The 17,948-nt window shown below is 47.7% G+C and overlaps 2 protein-coding genes across 4 annotated transcripts; one reads left to right on the top strand and one right to left on the bottom strand.

The window, feature by feature from the left end:
- The first annotated feature begins 3,965 nt into the window (after window positions 1–3,965).
- Window positions 3,966–10,277, top strand: LOC123072043 (calmodulin-binding transcription activator 4). Of its 3 annotated transcripts, XM_044495602.1 has the most exons (12): window positions 3,966–4,290; window positions 4,994–5,119; window positions 5,198–5,313; window positions 5,487–5,575; window positions 6,223–6,268; window positions 6,613–6,762; window positions 6,844–7,054; window positions 7,183–7,307; window positions 7,767–8,461; window positions 8,638–9,166; window positions 9,281–9,574; window positions 9,752–10,277. In XM_044495602.1, the coding sequence occupies exons 1-12, from the start codon at window positions 4,272–4,274 to the stop codon at window positions 9,767–9,769; spliced, it is 2,418 nt and encodes an 805-aa protein (XP_044351537.1). In that variant the 5' UTR covers window positions 3,966–4,271; the 3' UTR covers window positions 9,770–10,277. The 3 variants fall into 3 exon arrangements, with proteins under 3 accessions (XP_044351537.1, XP_044351536.1, XP_044351538.1); XM_044495601.1 differs by having other exon boundaries at window positions 6,613–7,054; XM_044495603.1 differs by lacking the exon at window positions 3,966–4,290 and having other exon boundaries at window positions 4,992–5,119; window positions 5,530–5,575; window positions 6,613–7,054.
- A 1,535-nt stretch (window positions 10,278–11,812) lies between these two features.
- LOC123072042 (probable histidine kinase 3) lies at window positions 11,813–17,487 on the bottom strand. The gene is made up of 11 exons (XM_044495600.1): window positions 16,376–17,487; window positions 15,988–16,260; window positions 15,466–15,632; window positions 15,168–15,377; window positions 14,854–15,040; window positions 14,713–14,764; window positions 14,392–14,621; window positions 14,183–14,281; window positions 12,968–14,061; window positions 12,523–12,876; window positions 11,813–12,227 (listed from the first exon to the last, which is right to left on the bottom strand). The coding sequence occupies exons 1-10, from the start codon at window positions 16,832–16,834 to the stop codon at window positions 12,618–12,620; spliced, it is 3,030 nt and encodes a 1,009-aa protein (XP_044351535.1). The 5' UTR covers window positions 16,835–17,487; the 3' UTR covers window positions 11,813–12,227; window positions 12,523–12,617.
- Window positions 17,488–17,948: the final 461 nt, after the last annotated feature.

Genomic DNA, 17,948 nt, shown 5'->3' with positions numbered 1-17,948 from the left:
TCCGCATTTCTCTGGTGTTCCTACCACTCTTCTGCTACCATCTGAGCGTAGGTGATCTTTGAGCCTTTCTGAAAGCACTCTTTCGCCTTCTTCCGATTGCCAGTAACAGTGATCACACCTTTGGGGCCAGGCATCTTCAATTTGAGGTACACGTAACATGGTCGAGCCATAAAACGTGCATAAGCTGGCCTGCCCAAAATAGCATGATAGGCACTCTGGAAATCCACAACCTCAAATGTCAACTTTTCCTTGCGGAAATTTTTGGAATCACCGAAAACCACATCAAGAGCAATCTGGCCGACTGATGCAGCCTTCTTGCCAGGAATGACTCCATAGAAACTCATGTTGTTGGTACTGAGTCTGGACATCGGAATGCCCATCCCTTTTAGCGTCTCTATGTACAGTATATTCAAGCTACTGCCACCATCCATCAACACTTTAGTCAGTCGAGTGCCTTTGACGACTGGGTCAACCACCAGAGCTTGCCTCCCAGGGGTGGCTATGTGTGTCGGGTGATCGGACTGGTCGAACGTGATGGCAGTTTGAGACCATTTCAGATAATTGGGAGTCTCCGGAGCAACCATATTCACTTCTTGGTTGATAACTTTCAATCGACTTTTGCTCTCAACGTCAGCAAAAATCACCAGAGTGGAATTGACCTGGGGATATTCCTCATCACTATCCCCCTTGTCCTCAACTTTGTCCGACTCCTTTTCCTTATCTTTGGGTTGTTTCCCTTGAAATTGTTGTATCAAGAGCCGACACTGTCGAGTGGTATGTTTTGGGTAAATGAAGTTACCCTCTTCATCTTTCTTCGTGTGGATGTGGCATGGCAAATCCAGCACGTCATTTCCCTCCTTGTCTTTCACCTTCTTGGGGTTCCAAGGTCCTTTGGGCTTCCCTTTAAACTTTCCTTGAGTCACGGCCAATGCTTCTCCAGGAGCAGCTGGCTCGGCTTTTCGCTTTTGCTTCCGACTGGAGTTCCCTCCTCCGGTTTCCTGGGCGACTGACTTGTGCTTGCCACCCATAGCCGATCTTCTTCTTCACCATTGGCATATTTGGTGGCTATCTCCATCATTCGACTCACAGACATGTCTCCGGTTCAACCGAATTTCAGGCTTAGCTCTCTGTACTTAACGCCTTCCTTGAAGGCACAGACCGCCTGGTGATCAGATACATTCTCTACCGTGTGATGTAATGTGATCCATCTCTGGATGTAATCTCTCAAAGTCTCATCCGACTTCTGCACACAAGTTTGCAACTCTGTCAGTCCTGCTGGTCGCTTGCATGTTCCTTCAAACGTTCTAACAAACACCCGGGAAAGATCTTCCCACGTGTAAATGCTGCTGGGTGTCAACTGATTCAACCATGCTCTCACCGATCCTTCCAACATAAGAGGCAGATGTTTCATGGCCACCTCATCATTTCCAACGCCGATCTGGACAGCCACTCGGTAGTCTTCAAGCCAAGTATCAGGCTTAGACTCACCATTGAACTTACTGACTCCAGTCGCCAACCTGAAGTTGGGGGGAATCACCGCGGCCCTGATGGCTCTGCTGAAACACTCTGGTCCTGGGACATGCACTCGGCTGTTGGTGGGTACATCTCTGTCGTGACCCTCTCGGTGAGCTCTGTTCCTGTCGACCAGACCTTGAACGATGATGGATCTCGCGTCAAAGCCTGGTTCCCTGGGGTCGACTGGAATCCTTCGCCCACCACTGTGCTGGCGTCTATCATCCTGTTGTCGAGGTGCGTACGATCCACCCCTTGAGGGAGGGGTGGGCACTCGACGTTGATCATCGCGATCGAATCGGTGATCATACTGCTCACGGTTCTTGTACTGATCGTGCCGGTCTCCACGCCCCTCACGCCTCGGGGGCGATCTGGGGCTATGAGCCGACTGGACTGTATTCGCAGCTACGGATCTGCTGTGAATCCTATTCCACGACTGTGATACAGCTAAATTTTGATCTCCTGCTGCCCGGAGCAAATCTCTGATCTGCATCAAGCCTCTGCCAGCCTCTGACTGGGAAGGCTGAATTGACTCTGCTATACGGGCTGCAGCTGCTAAATTCTGAATCGGAGTTCGATATACCCGAGTCGGTGGTGGAAAGAGCTGACGCCGACTGGAGTCCGGAACCCGTTGCCGCGCACGCTCGTCGAGTGCTCGCTGAAGGTTCTCCAGTCGAGTGCGCTCAGCCAAGTTGGCCAAGCGCGCGTCCTCTAAGGCACGAGCCTCAGGGGTTTCTCCAACGATAGGAGTGTGAAGTGCATCCATGTTCCGGCGGCGAAGTTCTTCCCTTTGCAGCAAAGTGAGGGGCTCGGGGTGATACTCCTCATGGGCACGCGACGGGTCGCCTCCGTCGTCGCCGGGAAAACCGGGAGGACCGCGTGGTCCATCGACCATCAGAACCTCCGCCGCTGGATCACTAGTGTCGCATTCGGATGCAGTCTCTGCAGAGCCAGTCGACAGGTCGAATAGGCCGTAGAGAGATTCGTCGGGCTCGATTGCCGCGACTTGAGGGGTGGCCGACTAGCGGGCCGCCGCGTGCCTCACCCACCGCTGAAGCCTTGACCGACCGGAGCGCTTGCGCCGGCGGGAAGCAGGGAGGGAGGATGACACAACGACCGACCGATACTGGGTCAACGGTTGTCGTAGGAGGACGTCACGGACGCACGCGCGAAAGTGCGTCGCTCCGCGGACTGGGAGCGTGTCGATGTTGAGTGGAGCCTCCTGAAGCCAAGCAAAGTCGTCGGCGATGAACGTGAGCGCGCCGAGATGGATCTCGCGGCCCTCGACCAAAACTCCGCTTGAAACCATGATGAAGGAGATCGAAAAAATTGTAACTTCTTCAATAAGTCGCTAAGACACCTGCCCCACGGTGGGCGCCAACTGTCGTGGTTCTAAGTCTGACAGTAGTGTAGGGGGTACTAATGGAGAGGCAAGATCCTAGCTATGGAGTAGTTGTATACGCACGAGTTTTACGAGTTCAGGCCCTTCTCGGAGGAAGTAACAGCCCTACGCCTCGGAGCCCGGAGGCGGTCGACTGGATTATATGTGTATAAGTTACAGGGGTGCGAACCCTTTACACTGAGGAGGGGGTGGCTTATATAGAGTTCGCCAGACCCCTCCAGCCCTCAGTTATGCAGGTTTAAAGTACATTAAGACAGGGGGTTACTGGTAACGCCCACATAAAGTGCTATGAAGACCATAAAGGCTACTTAATGACATACTGTTACGTGCAGAGTGACTTTAGGTTTCCTATTGGTCGAGTGCTTGGTTTCGTGGTCGAGTATCTTCGAGTCCGTCGAGTGGAACCTTTGCAGGTCGACTGAAAGGTGATGTCTTCTAGAGATGTCCTTGGGTAGGGTGTCTTGGACAAGTCCATGACCCTACCCTAGGTACATGGTTTCATCAGGCGCCGCCGGCCTACGTCGACCTCGTCAGCGACGATGACGACACCGGCGGCCAGTGAAGACGGCGACGGCACCGACGGGCGCGGCAGGAGCGCGCGGGAGGCTTTTTTTATTTTGTTTTTATGTTAATTATGAAACTGGGCCGTTTAAGTGGATTGAGAGAGTGGGCCATTTTATGGCCGTGACCCCTATATATGTTTTATATTTTTTTAAATGCGTTTATTTACTTTTTAAGTCATTTCATTCTAGTTTTTATATTTTTTTATCCACGTCCACTCCCGACATGATTTGGGGTGCGGCCGCGCGGTGGACGCACGCACGACCCAACGGACAAAGCCAGATACGGACAAATCCATCAGCATCTCAAACGGACAAAATCCGGCCAATCCGGACGTCCATTGGGGTCGTGTGCGGTGGAGTTTTTTTTTTTTTGAAACGTGTGCGGTGGAGTTGGCCTCACATCAGTGAAGCTCAGTCCCCTGTCTCCGGTGTGAGGAATCCGCCGCGCAGTTTCTCCTCTCCCCTCCTCCCCTCTCACGTGTTCATCGTTCTCCTCCCTACTAATCCCCCTCCCCCTCCCTCTCCGGCCTCACTGGAACAACTGCCGCTGCTCGGCGCGACCGACTGGCATCTCTGGACCGGAGCGAGTGATTGCGTGTCCCAGATCCAACAGTATAGTACAGTATTCAAGAAGTGGTGCCACCCACCGCAAACACCTGGGGGGTAGTTGGCGGCGACCCGGCCATTCAAGTCCGACCTCACCTCGGTGGCGCCTGCGGATATTCGGTGCCCTCGCCACTCCACCCGCCGCGCGAGTTCTTGGTCCGCTCGCCGGAGTTCGTCGGGCCGCCGCGATGCAGCAGCAGCAGCAAGGTAAAGGCTGGATTCCACGGTTCCCAAGTTGCAATCTTTCGCCGTGTCCTGTGCGGTTCCTGCGGCTGATTTTGGATTTTGGTTACCAAGCGCCGGGGGGTTAGGTTTGGGTGCTGTGGGGTGGGAGTAGTAAATACTAGGTCTATGGATTTGGTTCCGGATCCTGTATATTGCTGCTTCATAGCTCATGTTCCTGATTCACCTAGCTGCTATGTTTCTTTCTTTTTTGTAAATACTTTCAAACCATGATCCTATCTACTACTCCTAGTAAATACTCTCTTTTTTTTTAGAAATATCGGAGTAGTAAATACTTTGGAACCATGATCCCTCCTGCTGTTATGTTCCTTTTGTTGTAAAGTGGTGATCCCCCAGCTTCGTTAATGAACTGGGAAATATAACCTTATTTGCAATGCGTTCCTAATGATCTGTTTTGTGAAAAGTTTGTTACATTTTTGTTCTTCCGATTTGGGTGCCGGATCCTATCTATGCTGCTTCATAACCCATGTTCCTGATTCACCCAGTGCTCTGAAAACCATGATCCCTCCTGCCTGCTGTTATGTTTCTTTTGTTGTTAAATGGTGACCCACCCTGCTTCGTTAATGAGCTGTCACGGGTTCACTTATTTGTGATGCGTTCTTAATGATGTCATTTATATCTTCGCTGGTTGGTGACGAGTTTGTTGCATTTTGTTCTTCCAATTCAGGTCTCGACATACAAAATCTGCAGCGGGAGGTGAAGACGCGATGGCTCAAGCCCAGAGAGGTTCTCGACATATTGCGGAACTGCGAGCTGTTCGGGATCCAAAACAGGACCCCTCAGAGGCCACCGAGTAATAAAACCATCCTTTTGTTTTCTTGCTTGCGAGATATCTGATTTAATCTAATGCGTGCCCTGGGTGAAATTACAGGTGGTTCTTGGTTCCTTTTCAACCGTAGGGTACATCGGTTCTTCCGGAATGATGGGTATCAATGGCAAAAAAAGAGGAATGGGAAGAGTGGTAACGAAGCACACGAGTACCTTAAGGTCTGTTCAATGTTTATCTTCTCTAGTCTAGTAATAGGAGTCCAAGTGTTAATCATAGTATTTTAGTAAGAGGAAGGAAATCCAATAAATAGTTGGTAAGCTTTGTTGCTATGACTCAATCAGATGAGCTGCATAGTTAATGTGCTTTCCTCGTTTGACCCTACAAATTTCAGGTTGACAATGTAAAGGCACTGAATTGCTACTATGCTCGTGCAGAAAATAACCCTACATTCATGAGGCGGATATATTGGATGCTTGAACCGTGAGTACTCTGGTTACTTGTAGGGGGAATATGTTATGCACTGTATTCTATGCTTCCCATAAGCTTTTCTTGTGTCTTGGATGTTTATGAATTGTGATTTCCTTAGAACACAAACCCAATAGCAACTTTGTATGTGTGCTCCTCATGGAGGATTTTTTGAATGGGAACTCAGGGAGGAATATATAAGCAGTCCATGGCCACGTGTCATTTTCTTTTCTTGCTTCTATGGTAAAGCCTGTTGCATTAATTCATATTCACAAGTTATTCTGTCTACGGTCGTTACTTTGAAGTTTCAGCATCCATCTGAGATGTTCCCAACAGATAGAAACCAACATTCACCAATTCCTTGCAGACATGTTAAAATTTGCAATGGTCTACTATGTTCTCCCATATTTTCTGATGATGTGAAACAGTGCAAGAGACTTTATTCCTAAGGGCAATCCTATATTTTTACTAGGAGTCTCCAAAATAGGCACAGCAATTCTTGTACTTGTAAGTTCCAGAAAATATTGGTATTATACCCTGTTATTACTATGACTTCTACTGTTGGGGTGTGGGTTATGATTTGCTGTTATTTTCCCCGTGAATAACAATTTTTTATTTGTAGATTTCAGTTCACATTTAATGGAAGCAATTCATCTTTGCAGGGCTTATGAGCACATTGTTCTTGTCCACTATAGAGATGTGCTAGAGGTTTGTCTCTTGTTTTATCTTCCTTTTGTCATAACATATCTGCAATTCTTCCTAAAAAAACACATCTGCAATTCTGATGCTTAACCAACTAGGACGAGTGAAAAAATAACGTTGGTTTACTTCCACAGTTATCTATTCACTTCAACAGTGGGCGATCTTTGAACATATCAGATTAATTGATCACTGGGGCAAAGCACCAGTGAAATTGAACTTGACATCGTGTAGAATTTCCATTGGTTAATTCACCTGTTAAGCTAGTGCACATTATTAATTAGTGGCTGAAGTCATTGCATTGTTTTTGGGGCTATCCTGTGCTTAACCTTTATTTGTTGATTGATTACCAGGGCAGCATTTCAGTATCAGCACTAAACGGTTCACCAACATCCTATCAGAATGGCAGTGCTAGCAGAGCGGATGCACATAGTTCACCGGGGTTGACAAGTGAGATAATTGCGCCACGTCTCCTCTCGCGCAGCCCAGGATCCGCGGAAGAAGTTAGTTCCCAGATCCTGACCATAAACAATGAATCAAATGATACAAGTCAATTTGATTGGCGGCGGATGCTTGAAATGCAGTTGAGTCTGGAAAACAAGGAACGTCATGATGTTACTGGCGAGATTCTGCCAAATCATGATCCTAATCCTATTCCTGGGATCCAGAATGAAGAATTCGACACAGGTACAAACCTTGCAGATATCTTTTATGAACTGGAGGAGTTTAGTGAAGACAACCGTACTGAAGGAAGCCAACCTTATCGCGATCCTATTGATGTCATAAGAAATTCAGGTGCTCTAGTCTTGCGCTACCAAATACCATGCATTATGATTCTTTCATTGGTAATTACTGCCTGGGTTACCATGAGCAAACTTTCTGAAAAATTGCAATTTTCCATGTATGTCTCTCTTGATCGGAAGCATGGTTGGAAGAGGACCAGCTTAATTCTTTTCTGCATTCACCTCCTGTGACAGTTGATGAAAACCAATGGTTCCATATTTATGAGGTTTCTCCAGAATGGGCATTTTGTTCTGAAAGTGCTAAGGTATCCCCTGGAGCTGAAGTTGATATTCTTAATTCAACAAGTTGTTTTGTCAGTTAAATAATGCTACTTCGTTGTTCCGCTCTATTGATAAGATATGGAACCATTTGGGGATATTGGCACATGGGAGTGCCAATATCGGTATAATTATCGGAGTGTGCATGATCTCTGAGTTCATCTATTGCCTCGTTGGCAAAAATGTTGACCATTTAAGGAAATTCTGTGCCAGAACCATGAGTGGAAGCTTGCTATCCATGTGCCAGAACCATGAGTTGGCTGCGAGCTCTTATGGGTTTCACCTCTAGCCTACCCCAGCTTGTTTGGGACTAAAGGCTTTGTGGTTGTTGTTGTTGTTGTTGTTGTTGTTGTTGTTGTTGTTGTATTTAAGGAAATTCTGTGTTGAAGTCAGTTTCTACCATGATCTCTTACAATAATTAATTGGAGGCTATAAATGGTATGCAGGTTGTCATTGCAGGAGACTTCCCCTCCAATATTTTATGGGTACTATTTGGTGATGTTAAGGTACCTGCGGAAATTGTCCAGCAAGGTGTCATCCGTTGTTATACTCCATCATACCTTGGTGCTGGAAAGGTGAGAATGTGCATGCTCGATGAGAATGGGAAACCTTGCACTGAAGCTCGAGAATTTGGATTTGTTGAAAAGCCTACCAACACAATGATTATTGGGAACGGGAAACCCTGCAGTGAAGCACGAGAATTTGAATTCCAACAGAGGCCTACCAAAAGTGACAATGAGCTGTTGTTGCTTCTTAACTATGTGCAGATGCTTTTTGATAGTCATGGCTGTGAACTCTTCTCAAAGTTCAGGTCGCCACTCCCAAATGTCCAGTCTGGATTCCCAGTTAACCCCTCAGAGATTATAGGGAGAACATGTGAGCAGTTGGACCATGAGAATGCAGTAAATTGCATCATGGAAGTGATGCTTAACAGTAAGTTCGAGGACTGGCTATCATCCAAATTTGAACAGAACAGTGAAGGGGTGTATTTGCTTCCTAAGCAATACCATGGTGTTATACATACAATTGCTGCACTGGGATACGACTGGGCTCTGAAACCGCTGCTTAATAATGGCGTGCCTATAAACTACCGTGATGCAAATGGATGGACCGCTCTGCATTGGGCTGCACGATTCGGAAGGTATTGATAGTCTATTCATTGCATGCAAAGATTTACTCAAACTATTTTCATAAGCTTTCCTATTCTTGCAACCAAATGCATATGTCCCATCTGTAATATAGGCAATTTATGTTCTGTTTCCTAGCTTCATCTCATATGAATTTCCTCCTGACTCTGAGCCTAATATGAAATGACAGGCAACAAATGGTAGCGGTTCTTGTTGCTGCAGGCGCTGCTGTAGGTGCACTTTCAGATCCAACAGCGGAAGACCCTGCTGCCAAGACACCTGCTTCGATAGCGTCTGCATATGGTTTCATAGGCATCTCTGCATTCCTTTCAGAAGCAGAACTAACCAGTACCTTTCATTCTCTGGAATCACAAGAAAATGGGAAACCCGTAGATCATAATGGTGGAGTGAGTACATCTAGTGCCGTGGATAGAGTATCAGATAAATGCGCACATATGGATGGTGGAACTGATGACCAGCTTGCACTGAAGGATTCTTTAGGAGCTATCCGAAATGCTGTTCAAGCTGCCGGGTGCATACAAGCTACCTTCCGTGTGTTTTCCTTAAAAAAGAAGAAACAAAAGGCTCTTCAGAATGGAGATAGCTCTGCTTCGCCATCTATGCTCGAAAGAGCTGCATTATCTATCCAGAAGAACTTCAGGTGCTGGAAGAAACGTAAGGAATATCAGAAAGTTCGGAAAAATGTCATCAAGATTCAGGTAAGTTCAGTTCCGTGTATCATGCACAGATTAATTAGATGTGTACTAGTGCATCCTTGATGTTTTGAGGATTTTGTTCAGTCGATAAGCATGTCCACCTGTATATTCTGATAGGCACGGTTCAGAGCTCACCGAGAAAGAAACAAGTACAAGGAGTTACTTCAAAGTGTTGGCATCCTTGAGAAGATCATGCTGAGGTGGTTCCGAAAAGGCGTTGGTCTGCGAGGAATCAATAGCAGGGCGATGCCAATCGACCAAGACGAGGAAGAAGACATTGTCAAGGTTTTCCGCAAGGAAAGAGTGGAGACAGCTGTCAGTGAGGCTGTTTCGAGGGTATCGGCTATCGTCGGTTGCCCTGTCGCAAGGCTGGACTACCGCAGGATGCTCGAAATGCACCAACAAGCAAAGGTGAGGCCATGATCCGTGGTGTCTACTGAATGCGTTTCAGTCAAAAACTTGCTCAAGGAAGTAACAGATTAACGAGCGAAAAACTCGCTCCATATGTCTACTGTCTAGCACTTTGTGCATGAAATTTGCAACTTATTTATTCTCTTGAACTTACTAAAATGGTTTTTCTCATCACAGATTGGCCATGGAAAGTAGCTGATCTGGCACCAGCTATGTTGATGACAGAGCACTGGGCAGCCACTATCCTGTGTCCTCCTCCCCTGTTAAATGATGACCTGGAAAGCAGCTGGCAGCCTGAAGAGCAGTAAAAGCCTTGGTGACTAGTGGATCCTGCCAAATCAGAAGGATTTACCAACAAGTTTCAGTACCATCACCAATCCATGATGAAATTGATGTTTCACTTCACTGTACATAAAAAACCCAATGTGCATATCCTGACTTCTGGCCAAACTTTAGGAAGGTGTAAGGTCTGTGTGTATGATGAGGAAGTACCATCTGCTTTGTAGTACGTAGTACCATCCTTCACATTTGCTAGGCGTGTACATGGTAATAAATGTGATGGTAATCCTGGACCGCAGCTGAATTGTCAATGAGGAGTATGATGAAGCTCTGGAAGCTTAAATACCAGCTGCCTTGTGTGTAGTACCCCTTCTGGTTATTTTTACTCCACATATAAGATTTGTCTGAAGTTGAACTTCGTAAAGTTTGACCATGTTTTTGCGTCATGAATTTAATTTTCATGTTGTATAACTTCAGTATGGTATATGTTGATATTTTTTCATATAAACAGGGTCAAACTTTGCAAAGTTTGACTTTAGATAGATCTTATATGCGGAGTAAAAATGGCCGGAGTACCACCTTTCACAATTGCTAGGCGTGTACATTGTACATGTAGGGATGTCAACCGGGTCCCATTTAAAGTCCACTTATGATATGATAGTTCAAAAAGGTTTTTTGTTTGTTTGAGGAAAATGAACTATCAAGCTAGCAAAAACTAACTAAACAGGATTGCGGACGTCATTTATTTGCCACTTATATCCCTATGTACATGGCAATAAATATGATGATAAATCTGAAACGGGGCTCAATTGTCAATGAGGAGCACGATGAAGCTTTTGAAGTTTGTATGTACTCCCACCATTTATATTTGTCACTACTAGACCTGTAAATGGTAATAAATGTATGGCAAATCCTGAAACCGGGAACGGGTGTAAATGACTAGTGCTAGTACCATCTTGTGCACATGCAAAGCATAATTGGTCATTGGCCAAATTCACACTTCTTTGATTGTCATCATTCTGCTGAAAATAAATTCAACCAAAGCACAAGATAACATGACCTTGATGCAGGCCTGCAAAGGCAGAGGCAGTAATAAACTAATAATGCTCCGGCAGCATTTTGGCCTTCCCCTTTGGCCCTTCTATTTTGCAGGTAGCAACAAATCAGATTCCATGGGATCCTTTTCTTTTCTTTTGCTTTTCTTTTTTTGCGAGGAGATTCCATGAGATCCTATTTGAAATGAGAAAAGAAAACCCGTTCCCGTGTTCCAAGCAGAGACCCCTAGATATCGACACGATCATAGTTTTTTCTTTCTTTCTGATGGAAGGTGGTTGAATCCGCCCATTTCATTATATATTTTAAAAAAAGAACTTGTTTGTGTGGGAAACGAACCGACTCCTGCAAAATTCGTTTTTCAAGAAAAAAAAACCTAGATATCGACACAATCATAGTTTTTCTCTTTCTGATGATGATGAAAGGTGGTTGAATCCGCCGGTTTCATTGACAAAGGCACCAACACAACCATAGATAAAAGAGATTATATACGTCAATGGAGACTGGTAAGCACCCGGGACAAGCACAAGGGCAACGGTGGGGCAAGTAAACACAGGATTACACCATTGCAACCACCATGATTATTTTAGCTGCCATGGCAAGAAAGTGCGTCAGTTTGGAGACCTTGGACATAATGCAGCAGTTAGGTGCCATGATAGTGCCCCGGACCACGTACTAAACAAGGGTTTTAGCAGTGGGTGACATCAGGCAAAAGCCGTTTTCATCGGACGGAGACGCCACAAAAGCCACACCACCAACAGGCAGCGTTCAGTAGGATAAGCATGTATATGAGCTGGGAAGGAGAAGAGCAAGAGAAGAGAACCCAACCAACAGCAGTGGAGACTTCAGGAGGTTGAGGACTCTGATAGGGACAGGGACAGGAAAGAAGAGATCAAGAGAAGGACAGAAAAGAAAAGCTTCAGCTTTGAATGTGTGGTGACTTACAGCTTGGGACACACCGCGCAAAAAAAACACATTCAAATGCACAAAACGGAAATTCCTGCACAAACCACCAGCACCTAATTATGTACACCCATACAATTCCCGGGGAAGAAAAAAAGGAAGGAAAATTTTCGCTCTCCCTACATTTTACATTTACATTACAAAGGCGGAGGACGTCGGTCGAGCCGAAACCTGCGGTTAGCGTATGCGGTTGGCGGCCTTTTTTCACGCAAACCGTCTCCGAGAAGTTGTTGAACAAAATGCTGCACGTGCATCTCGACTCCAAGAGCTTTACAGCTTTTTTCTTTACCTCTTGGTGGGATGGTGTACCAAGAAACAGAGCCTGGGTGGCTCCATCTCCATGTTTTTAAGCTCATACCTGGAAGAACAAGAAAAATCATGACACTAGACCTGGAGGATTCCATGGGTATATAATATAGCGAGCTCGGAGATCTCAAAATCAGAGCTTGTTTTAAGAAATTGTAATAGTAGTTCTTTAGAACCAAACCACCACAAACAAACTTCAGCAAAAAGGCCTGCTAACTAAGAATGCTTTAAGCTTTATAGACCTTATATAAATGCATATCACATTTTTCTTTTGCCTACCAGCACTAGTTTGATTCTTCAATAAGAAAGAAACATGGATGCGGATAGGAGGTTGCAGAGGAGCTTACTCTTGGGAGCACTGCGGCTTCAACAAACTCCTCCACGCCATGCCATGAGCTGTGTGGCGACATCCTCCACTAATTTACACTCCATATAGACCTACCTACTGAACATGGTCATGATTTTGGAAAAATCGAGTTACTTCTCTGTACAACTGCTCCCCTTCGAATGGCTTGGAGACATAGCCATCCATTTCACATTTCAAGCAGTGCTCATATGTTGCCTGGATGACGTCTGCTGTCATTGCCAATATCGGAGTTCGCCACCTCCGAACGTTAGCACATTCTGGTGGCGCTTCCCCGCGTTCTATCCGCTCATTTAGCTCTCTTTCCATCATTCTGATCCTCTTGGTGGCTTCAAACCTGAAAAAAATGCATGATAAGAACTTCACTAACTTATGACTGACAGATTAATAATCGAAGGAAATGGTGAGCAGCCACCTAAAAGACCTACCCATCCATTTCTGGCATTTGTATGTCCATGAAACAAGCATCAAAACTGTGAGGTGGTTTTAGCAATGCGATTGCTTTCTTCCCACTGTCTGCGCAAATTACTTCTGCGCCGTACTTCTTGAGAGCACCAGCAGCCACTTTAAGGTTCACAGCGTTGTCGTCAACCACAATGATTTGCCTCTTGTGAAGAAGGCTACCCAAAGCTGAGTTGCCAACCAGTCCATTCTTGACATGCGCCTTATCTACTCCACCCAAAGCCCGCCTTAGTGAGGCCTCAAGCATACTTGCACGAAGCGGCTTCATGATTACATTCAAGTTATGCTCCCTGGATATATTTGAACTGCTCTTGATAGAATTCGTAGGGTTCTCCAAAAGAAAGAGCTTCGGAGGGTCCGCCTGATCTTTGCTCCGCAATTTGCTAAGCAATTGAGGCATTGAATGGGATTCCTTGAGCCAGGTCTCCTTGTCAACTAGCACTAGCCTTGTAACTAGTGATGCACAGTTCATCTTAGGAATAACCTGGCTTACGTCAGTGGTCAATTCCGTTTTGACTCCAAGCCTTTGTAAATGGTACTTGGTAACCTTGGCACGAACCGGCCTATGATCAACCACCAATGCACTGACCCCTTTAAACCCCGGCGATTTGTTCACATTTGCATTGGGGTGTGCCCTCGTAAGCACTGCAGTGAATGAGAAAGTAGAACCAACATGGTGTTTGCTTACAAACCCAATCTCCCCCTTCATCAGATGAACCAGGCACTTGCTGATGCTCAATCCGATGCCAGTGCCCCCATGGATGCGGGCAATGGACGGACCAACCTGCATGAAAGGCGTGAATATGCGGGATTGGGCTTCAAGCGGGATGCCGACACCAGTATCTTCAACTGATATTATCAATCTTATTGTTTCAGGCATGATGGGAGCAAAGGACAACTCAGACGAGTGTAGATCCATATTGGTAAGTCGGAAGCTCTGCCAGCTATGCCTTCTTTTAGCTACTTCGTAGCCACTTAAGGTGTTGTATGAGTTTTGAATTTCGGTTTCCACCTCTTCAACAATATGAACTGTCAAGTAGATATGTCCTCTTTCTGTAAACTGTGATAAAACATAAATGTTCAGCTAGCAAGTAACAGAGCAGCACATATAAATCGTAAACATTTATAATAAAATGCTTCGAATTCCTATTTGTGCTATTCACGTATATTAATTATCTTACTTTTATGGAGTTTCCCATGAGATTTGTAATGATCTGCCTCATTCTATTCGGATCGCCAATAAGTGTTTGTGGAACTTGATCAGATACATACACTGCCAACTGCGCACGTCGTATGTAAAGACAAAACCATGAAAAATGAAAATGGTTAGTGCATGCATTCAACAAAATACACCGAAACTGCACTGGAAGAATCCACTCAAGAAAATTACCTCCAGCCCTTTCTCCTGAGCTTTTCCACAGAAGAGAGACAAGATTTCATCACAGACTAGTCTAACATCAAAGGGCACTGCATCAAGCTCGAGTTTGCCAGATTCTATCTTCGCCTGATCAAGAACCTCATTTATGAGGGACACTAAAGCTTTTCCACTAGCTTGGGCTGTTCTAACATAGTCTTGCTGCGTTGTGTCCAGATCAGTATCCATGAGCATTTGGAGCATTCCTGAAAAAAGTAGTAATTGTTTAAGTCCCTTCAGTCAAAAAATGATGGAGATTGGAGAATACATTATGGGTTACATCAATTACACACTCACCTAAAACCCCATTCATTGGAGTTCTGATCTCATGTGAAACTGTAGCCAGGAACTGCAAACAAGCAAAAAAAAAAAAGGTATGGAATGACTTATTTTTTCACCTAGACAAGACAGTATAGGTTGTGCAGTGAGATTACTAACCTGAGACTTGGCAACATCTGCAGCTTCCGCACGCTTCTTGAGATCCATCATACGTTCATAATCATCTTCAACTTTTGCGATACGATGCACAGTAGCATAGATTATATAGCCAATGAGCAGAAAAATCACATAAATCCCTAACGATGACGTAATCGCAAGCCATGGCAATGGTGGCTTTTGCATGAACCTGTTGAAGAGGAATAATATGTCACATTAACAGCTGTTGTTTAGAGAAAAGGGGAGAGAACAGGGCAGTATGCTGAATGTTATCCATACTGCAGGACTGATAGAAGGGGGAATGACAAATCAATCACCTGCAATGCATCTCATGCCGTCTAGACGGATCGCCAAAGTTGAGCGTGCTGTTATGGTACATCCCACCGCCCGTATCGTTTGAACCGTACATGCTGATCGGCTTCTCGTTAGTGGTATCATACACGTTCACCATGATGGATTGCTTCCCCGCAAGCTGATGAAGCAACTTATCCACAAGTGCTTCGATATCAAATATGCCGCCCAGATAGCTGCTTGCAAGCAAAAGCAGCCAGTTAGAGATTCTGCTGCATAACATATGGCTGGAATAGGATGCTCATGATGTAGTAGGGGCTTTACCCTACGGCGGCCTGGATGCGTTCCTGCTGCCCCGCGTTCGCGGGGGGCTCGGACTTGTACACGGAGTACGTCAAGATCACGCCGAGGCGGCCATTCAGCAGCTGGAAAGGAGCAGTTAGAACGCCCTTCCCAGATTCTCTGGCTCGTATTATGTTCTCGCGATCATCCTGCACAAAAGCAAACCAAATGCACTTGTTCAGCATGAAACCATGTTGATTCCGGATCAACAATTGTTCCTCATCAAAGTAGAAGAAAAATCCGAAGATAACAACAAGTGACCACACTGTAAGTTGGTAAAAAATCATTCACTGTCAGTAGCAAAAACACGGACTAGCAACAGCGCTGGCTGGGCTGGGGTGAGCTGAGCTGAGCTGTAAAACCACATGGAGAGCACCAAGAGGTGCAGCTTTATACGGCCGGCCGGGCGGCCCTAGCTAGCTAGGCTAAAAAGGATAAATCTAGCTAGCTCGCTTGACAGTGGGGGAAAAAACGAGAGCACCGAGAAAGTAAATCCTCACGCACAGCGCCGGAGAGCATGTCGAAGGAGATGACGTTCATGTAGGCGTCCTGCGCGAAGATGACGGGGGCGTACTCCTCGGCCGGGCCGCGGATCTCGGCGACGGCGGCGTCGCCGGGCCCCTGCGAGTTGGGGGAGGAGTACATCTTCTTGATGCTCCAGCCCTGCTGCCGCTCGAACTGGTCCCGCTCGGCGTGCGTGACCCGCACCGCGTACGCCACCCCGCTCGTCAGCGGCCGCTCGAACGCCGTCCTCTCCGCGTACCTCGCGAACGTCGCCTGCAGCCACGCCGGACCGGACGGACAGGGTTAGTTAGTTACTGCCAACCGAATTCCGCCGTCACCGCCGCCATGGGAGACGGAACGGGGAGCACGATTGAGGGGGGGTACCTACCTGGGTGATGGCGGAGGGGCTCTGCGAGTGGTGGAAGGTGTTGACGAGGATGGCGAGCGCCTGGAGGTGGTTCATGCTGACGTTGAACTGGTCCTGGAGCATGCGGGCGCGCTCGTCGCACATGCTGGCGAGCGAGTCGCGGCGCTTCTCGACGGCGCTGGAGTTGAAGTAGTGGAAGATGTGGAGGGAGATGAGCGTCCAGCCGACGACCCACAGCAGCATCCGCAAGCGCCAGCACCGCTCCCGGGCCTCGCGCGAGCCGTGCCGCGCGTGGCCCCGCAGCGCCTTGGCCGCCAGCTTCTCCGGCAGCGGCAGCGGCAGCCGCACCCTGCCCAGCCCCGTCCCGAGGAACCCCACCAGCCCGGCCGCCGCCGCCGCGCCCTTCCCCTCCATCCCGGCAGCAGCCGCGGCCGCGCCCCCCTCCCCGCCGCCTCGTGCCGAGCGAGCAGCGCCGGTCATTCGGCTACATCGCCAGCGCCGGCGCAGAGGCTCCCCCGCCGCCGCCACCACGCGTCCCCGCCGCACCGCATCCACGCCGCACAGGCACAGCGTGGTCGAGGAGACGGCCGCCGAGCTGTCTGTCGCCGCGCCGCCCGCACGCGCCCGGCCCGCCCGGATTCGATCGAATGGCCCGAAACCAAACCAAACCAAACCGAACCAAAAGGGGGCCAACAGCCTCGCGCTTTCGCCCCGCGCTCCGGCCTGTCCCCCACAATTTCGCCGCTTCCCCTTCTCGGCAGCGCCTCCGAGCTCCAAAATCGGCACCACCACACCAGACCAAACCAAACCCCCGAGCTGTCGGCTGGCACGGCGTTTGACCGACCGGCGGCAACCCGAGAGAAGAGAAGAGAAGAGAAGCTGAAGAGGAAGGAAGACAAGAGGCGAGGAGGAGGAGGAGGATGAGCTCCAACAGCAACAGGAATAGGGCGGCTACAGGAGGAGGATGGATGGGGGAAAGGGATTGGGTTGATTGGAGCAGAGGGAGAGGGAGAGGGAAGGTGGAGGGAGAAAGCAAAGCGAGGAGCAAGCAGGTGAGGCTGTGGAGTGGAGGCGGAAAAGGAGGACGAGAACGAAAAGCGGCAGCAACAAGTGAAACAGAGAGCAAGCAGAGAGGAGGAAGGGGCAGTAGACTAGAGTGTGGTAGACGGTGGCACCAATCGCAGCAGCGGTAGAGGCCGGCACGCAAGTGGCTCCTCCCTCTCCTCCCTTCCCCGTGGGCCCTCCCTCTCCTTTTCTCTCCCCTCATCCCCTGCTGCTAATCTCTTTGGCGGATAGAGAGAGAGAGAGTTTAATATGATATGTGCGCACCGCCCATGTGTGTTTTAATTTTAACAAGAAGACTCTGAGGGACTGAGATCCGGTGACTTGCCGTGAGCGAGTCACAGGTGAACAGTATGGTGCCTTGCTCCCCTTTCCACATCGTCTGATCAAAAATCTATGGACAGATTCGTGTGAACAGCTGAAAGGTAAGTGTATGAGCTACATGATATGCTACAGGGATTATGCTACAGGAATCCGGCGGTTGCTCTCGTTGTTCCTCTTTGAGACATGCGTGGGTGTGGCTAGGTCTTGG

Source organism: Triticum aestivum, chromosome 3B, assembly GCF_018294505.1.
Source record: "Triticum aestivum cultivar Chinese Spring chromosome 3B, IWGSC CS RefSeq v2.1, whole genome shotgun sequence".
NCBI lineage: Eukaryota > Viridiplantae > Streptophyta > Magnoliopsida > Poales > Poaceae > Triticum > Triticum aestivum.
Note: the sequence above shows the minus strand (reverse complement) of the source record. Positions and strands in the feature narration are given on the sequence as shown.

Excerpts from the sequence above, each read along its gene's own strand:
- LOC123072043 (XM_044495601.1), top strand. Across the intron at positions 5,576-6,222 it reads ATATATTGGATGCTTGAACC|GGCTTATGAGCACATTGTTC; the intron begins GTGAGTACTCTG and ends TCATCTTTGCAG. Across the intron at positions 7,055-7,182 it reads TGATGTCATAAGAAATTCAG|CATGGTTGGAAGAGGACCAG; the intron begins GTGCTCTAGTCT and ends CTTGATCGGAAG.
- LOC123072042 (XM_044495600.1), bottom strand. The coding sequence starts at position 16,834 with ATGACCGGCGCTGCTCGCTCGGCACGAGGCGGCGGGGAGGGGGGCGCG. Across the intron at positions 14,765-14,853 it reads CAGATGTTGCCAAGTCTCAG|TTCCTGGCTACAGTTTCACA; the intron begins GTTAGTAATCTC and ends GCTTGTTTGCAG. Across the intron at positions 14,622-14,712 it reads TCCAATGAATGGGGTTTTAG|GAATGCTCCAAATGCTCATG; the intron begins GTGAGTGTGTAA and ends TACTTTTTTCAG.